General features: G+C 53.1%; 1 protein-coding gene across 1 annotated transcript; it reads left to right on the top strand.

The window, feature by feature from the left end:
* The first annotated feature begins 1856 nt into the window (after positions 1-1856).
* CHAC1 (ChaC glutathione specific gamma-glutamylcyclotransferase 1) lies at positions 1857-4330 on the top strand. The gene is made up of 3 exons (XM_082317062.1): positions 1857-2142; positions 2236-2271; positions 2499-4330. The coding sequence occupies exons 1-3, from the start codon at positions 1879-1881 to the stop codon at positions 2922-2924; spliced, it is 726 nt and encodes a 241-aa protein (XP_082173188.1). The 5' UTR covers positions 1857-1878; the 3' UTR covers positions 2925-4330.
* The last annotated feature ends 1708 nt before the right edge of the window (positions 4331-6038 follow it).

Here is a 6038-nt window from a genome sequence, read left to right as displayed (position 1 = left end):
AAAATATACACTTGCTGCAATGGGACACAGAGGACTGGTTTAATTCCCATATGAAACTGGTTTAATTTGATTGAAAGGCCACATTATTTTAGCATTGACAAACTGCTCGCCTAAGGCAGGAGTCTTGTATCTTAGGAGCCAGGATCTACAAGACTGAAAATGTAAGACTAGACACTTATTTCTTGTTTTGCCAAGCGGAGCTTTGATACAGACAGCTGCTAAGAAGAACACTTTCTAGAGCACTTCCGTGTCTGTGACTAAGGCCTCCGAGTACAGCAGCTGTACAAACAGGGGATGGATTCACATTCTATGGAGAGGGACAGGCGGGGAAGGAATAAGAGGCTGCAAGCCTGTAACAGCATGGGCATGTGGTGTGGAGGGCTGGGAGGACGCAGCGCCGACTCCATACCTTTGAGCCTGAGTAAGACAGAGAAGGTGACTGGGAAAAGTGCAAGTGGAGAGGAAAATTAAGGAGCTTTGGGCTCTGTTAAGGCTGACCTTGTGAAGGGTCATCCGAGGTGACGAGTCGGAGAGTCGGTCATGCAGGGCAGGAGAGAAGCGCATGCTGTGTAAGGCATGGCACGGCAGGACCGATGCGAGAGCCATGCAGGCTGTTGATGTCACCCGGGGTGAGTGTGCCAAGGTACAGGGAGCACCCACCACAGTCTGTGTGCAACGCCCTGTTAAGTGGAATGGAAAGGTGGGTGCCGGTTGGATGGGACCCAACAGGAAACTGAAGAAAAGACTGTAAATAGACTGTTTGGAGTGATTAGATGCAGAGGGCAAGAACAATAATGAGAAATACTTCTACAAAAATATCTCAATGGTTTTGCTTCTCATTCTTTCCCCCCCTTCTCTCTCCTGCTACGAAAATGAACAACTTTGTAATGTGAGCCCACCTCTTTAGCCGTCACAACCTGCTTAAAGCTGATTTACAGCTGGGTCTCCATCTCATACACAGACAGCTCTTGGACCCATCCACATCACAAATGTTACATATTACAAGCCCACGCTCCAGCCTGGATTGAGTACAAAGGAAAATGCACTCAGCTGCCCGGATTCAGCACCATTTCCTTGCATTTGTGTGGATTTTATGGTCTGTTTCACCCATGTGCCTTACGCCTCAGCCCTGTTGACAGTGGGAGCTGCCACTTCACCCAGTTGAATATTAACTGCTTGGTTTTCCAACGCCGCAGCTCACGTTCTCGGATGAAGCCCAGCCCGTGAGCGCGGGGCCGGCTCCCGAGGAGGGCTTGCCCGCTCCTTCCACCCCAGTTTCTCCCTTTTGGGCACGGCGCAGCCTGCTCCATCCGCCCCGGGACGGCGGCACCGGCCAGGGAGCCTCGCCGGGGATGGGCAGCGGCCCATCCCTGTGCGCAGGGGGCTGACGGCGGGTGATCCCCTGGGATCACCAGGCGGGAATCTCGCAGACGCCGCCGCGTTCTCCCGGCAGCTGTCACCGAGCGCTGACAGAAGAGGCCGAGCGCTGACAGAAGAGGCCGACCCCTCCGCTCCCACCAGGCCCCGTCTCCCGCCGCGGGCGCCTCCCGCCCCGCCCCAGCCGCTTCGCCCCGCCAGCGGGCCGGGGTCTCCTCGCGGCGGCACCCACGCGCGGGCCGGGGCTAACGGCCGCCCCCCGCCCCGCCCCGCCCCGCCCCGCCTGACGCAACCCGCGCCCCGCTTTGCCCCACGCGCGGCGAAACATCCCGCCCTCCTTGCATCACCCTGCGCGAGCCGCGCCGCCCCGCCCCGGTGAGGGGCGGGCGGGGGCGGGGCGGGCGGCCCGCCCGGCCCTTTAAAGCCCCGCGGCGGCGCGTGCCGCCCCACGAGCGCCTGCCGCCGCGCCCCGCAGCGCCCCGCAGCCCCAGCGCCGCCGCCATGAAGCGCGACCCGCAGCGCCCCGAGGAGTCCCCGGGCCGTCCGGAGCCGCCGCCGCCTCCCCCTCCCCTCCTCTCCTCCTCGCCCGCCGGGGAGGCGGAGGGCGCGGAGGTGAAGCCGGCGCCGCCGGTGTGGATCTTCGGGTACGGCTCGCTGGTGTGGAGGCCGGGCTTCGAGTTCACGTCGCGCAAGGTGGGCTTCATCCGCGGCTACAGCCGCCGCTTCTGGCAGGGCGACACCTTCCACCGCGGCAGCGAGAGGACGGTAAGGGCGGGGGCGGCCGTTGGGAGGGGGCCGTTGGGCGGCCGTTGGTGCGGGCTCGGCTTCTAACGGCTCTGCCTTGCCTCTCCCTCACAGCCCGGCCGGGTGGTGACGCTGCTGGAGGACTGCGGGGTGAGTACCGGGGCGGGGGGCCTGGGGCGGGCACCCGGTGTCCCGGGTGGCGGTGCCCCCATCAGCAGTGGGAAGCTGATGTCGTCTGCCCTCCCGGGGTTATCCTCCTCTGCCCTGTTATCGGTTGTGCAGAGACCCCAAAGCAAGGCAGGCTTGCTTTGAAACGTTTGTGGACTTGTCCGCTGCAGTTACAGCATCCCATAACCACCTTGCTGTTTCACTTTTAGGCATGCACGTGGGGTGTAGCCTACGAAGTCCGTGGGGAGCAAATTGCTGCATCGCTCCAGTATCTCAACATGCGAGAAGCTGTCCTGGGAGGCTACGACACCAAGTTGGTGAAGTTCCACCCTCAGGAGAAAGATGTGGAGGAACCCATCCAGGCTCTTGTTTACATTGCAACACCCCAGAACCCTTCTTACCTTGGCCCAGCATCTGAAGAAGACATCGCAGCTCAGATCATTGTCTCAAGTGGTTGTGCTGGTCACAACATTGAGTACTTGCTGAGACTGGCAGACTTTATGCGCTACTTTTGTCCTCAAGCAGAGGATAAACATCTCTTCTCCATTGAAGAGGCTCTTATTTCCATCCTTCCATGCCTATACTGCACAGAGGAGTCTCTAGAGGAAACTGCAAGTGTCCCTCAGAAGTCTTAAGGGCTGAAATACAAAATTTTTTTTGCAGGGTCCCAGTAGAAGGGACATAAGGGAGAAAGCAGTGGGGACAGTCTTAACTCTGATAAAATATACTGGACTGAGTGAATAAAGGGAGAATTAGCAAGTAGTAGGGGAGGGAGGAAGTGGAGTAAAACATGCTTGCTGTAGGACTTCCAATTAGTACCTGTTACACTCCTTACCTGTAGCACCACGATAGCCATCACTGCTTTCCAGGTGGGGAACAGGGATCTTCGCTGGAACTTCGCTCTGCAAGACTTGCTTCCAAGGGTCAAACCTGACGCACTCACTTTCCTTAGAGAAGAGGCTCGTCTATTCTGTGCACTTTTTTTTTTTTCTTCTTTGAAGACTAGTTGAGCAGGACTTGACTGGGTTTATGCAGTATATATGTAATTCTACCTCAGGCTGGCAAAAAGCTGTTTGTGTGGTGGTGGAGACTTGGGCAGGTTCTGCCAAATAAGACCTCCTTTTTTTCCCCCCGCCATGTGCCACCTCCAGTACAATGACTACAAAAAAGTATAGAATCCTAGAACCTGACACTAAATTTCAGGACTTCTGTGCAATATTAAGTGAACCGGCCTCTGTAGGCTCTTTGGATCCTACTTCCTTATGTTGTGAAGGATCACAGTAATGCACTCATTTTATAAAATGTCATATTTTATTTATTGCGTGTTGTGTTTCCCCTTAGGAGGGGAAACTGCTCACGTGCCACAGTGGTATGTAGCCCACATTCAGCCTCGCATTTGTGCCTTCTAGTTTTAAATCAGTTTTCTGAGGAGCTAAGCCTTCTTTAATGACAGAAGCTTTTCTCCAAGCTTCACTGACCTTGTGCTGCTACAGACTTAACCGACTCCGTAAGAAATGGTCCTGCCTGCGTGGGAAGTTTGTGCTGTCTGCAGGAATGCTGTCTGGATGCAGCAGCACTTTAACTGGCCCTGTACTGGATAAACCTCTGGTGCTTCAGGACAACGTGGGTTTCTGTAGAAGCATTTGAGGGTTCCAGTTCCATACCTGAGTGTCTGTCTGGTGCACTTCTGTTTGACTGCGAACGGCCAGAACTGAGCATATTTGCAAGCCTTTGAGCTACTGAAAAGCCTGCCTTGATTGTGTTAAGCAGAGGCACTGCTGCAAGCTCAAACTTTTCAGCTTCACATATTAACAGCATGGAAACCCGTAGTATTTTGTAAGGAAACTGCTGCTACTGCAACTGCAGCAAAGTAGCTCTTGAAAGCTGACCCCTGGGACATTTGACTCCTCCAAAATATCACGTGTTTTTTTTTTTTTTATAATAAAAAAAAAGAAAAGGGATAGGGACTGTTTGTATTACTGTGGCTTGTATGTATATGAAGTGGTACGGTGCTGTGCCCAGTAATAAAACAAACTGACAAAGTTAGTCTTCTGTACTTTGCTGTTGGTCTTTTTCATTACTGACTTAAAGTTCAAACCGATCTTTCTTTTTTAGTTTTTTTTTTTTTTTTTGGTTGTTTAAAAAAAAAAAAACCAAACCCAAAACCTTACCTGGTAATGCTGCTGTAGTTCTTTCTTTTTTTTTTTTTTTTTTTTTTTTTTCTTTTTTCTTCTTCCCCCAAAAAAACCAAAACCCAAACCACCTCACTGCTGAGCAGCTTGCCTCTGCTGGATCTCCTGGAAGACACCCATTGACCCTTCCCCTTTGAGGAAAGGGGATTCAGTGACTTTCCCTTCCCAGCTTCCAGCTCTTGTTGACTCCGGAGTGCTGGTGCTGACAACAGACACGAGCCAGCCCTCCTGACTGTACAGGGCAGGCACAGAAATTTAATTCTCCCTTGGCAGGCTGAAGGATTCTTGTTCCGAGCGCAACTTGGCATTGCTGTTTCCAAGAAGTAAGAGTGGAAGGACAAGAAACCGCCACCCGCAGCCAAGCCCGCCGGCTGCAGTAAGGGAGACGGTTCTTTCTCCGCTGCCTTGGGCGCAGCGCGCTGTGCACAGGGGAAACGCGCGGCTGCCCATCTGATTCCTCCGGTTACCGGCTGCCTCAGCACCAGCAGATCACTGTACCCACCAGCGCTACCGGCCTCAAGACTTGAGTGATGGAGTGAAAACTAGTTGAAGCAACGGAATTTACCACTAATTAAAGGCAAGTGCATGTTTCAAGGATAACAGATGAGAAAACTATTTCTTTCCCTGTTCCGGGGAGGTTCTCACTTCAACTGAGCAGCTGCATCTCCCCATGGGAGCTGGAAAATCACCCAGCTGGAAAATCGAAGGGTTAAAGAATCAACTTACCGGCAGGGGTTATTCCTGATATTGTCCCTTACCAGTACAATACTGGGGTCAGATACCAAAATATCTCCAGATAAAACAAAAACATCACACCTTTCACATTTTCAAAGGCACAAAGACGCCACTGACGGGCATTAATAGCGGGTGTGCACTAAGCAGCCTGCACGGCCATCTCGCATGGAGAGCCCCTCGCTTTTTTCAGCCTGGGTTGGCCCCATGGTCTTTCACGTTGCTGGTAAAAGACGAGCAGCGAGTGCTTGTGAACAACCCATCAGCACTGGGAATGTGCCTTCAGCTGCTGTTTCTTCTTCCCTTGAAAAACTAAGTATTTTAAGCACAGATAAACCACTGAACTGCCGGTTTCTTCCCAATGAGTTCTTTGCAGTGGACTTCCAAAAAAAGGACCCCATTTTCTTTTCAGGAGTGGTGAATATGGCAGCTTGCTGCTGTCATCCTGTCGCTGCATCTTCAAGTCACTAAGACAGACAACGAGGTGTCACATAACTTGTTTCTCCCAAGGCTTTTATTGTGTCCTGTGAGTCTGGGAACTGGTCACGTTTTGGTCAGTTGAAGAATTTAAAAGGTTAACATCCCAGATTTGAACTCTGGCCATGTGAGTACGGGGAGACGGCACCCTGCAGCATTTGCTATACGCCCAGCTGATGTTTGTGCTGCTCCCGAAAGACGGGGGACCACGGTGGCTTGCCTCTGACGAACCAGACGCGAGGAGGATCACTGCTGCTTGGAGGCAGCCATACAACCATGGCGCTTGGGAGTGCCAGGCCAGCGGTGACACACAAGGACCGTGTCCTACCCCATACGTGTTTCACTGCA

The sequence above is a fragment of the Platalea leucorodia genome (genome assembly GCF_965183815.1).
Source record: "Platalea leucorodia genome assembly, chromosome: 7".
NCBI classification, from domain to species: Eukaryota; Metazoa; Chordata; class Aves; order Pelecaniformes; family Threskiornithidae; genus Platalea; species Platalea leucorodia.
The sequence above is the reverse complement of the archived record's forward strand: the minus strand, read 5'-3'. Positions and strand labels throughout refer to the sequence as shown.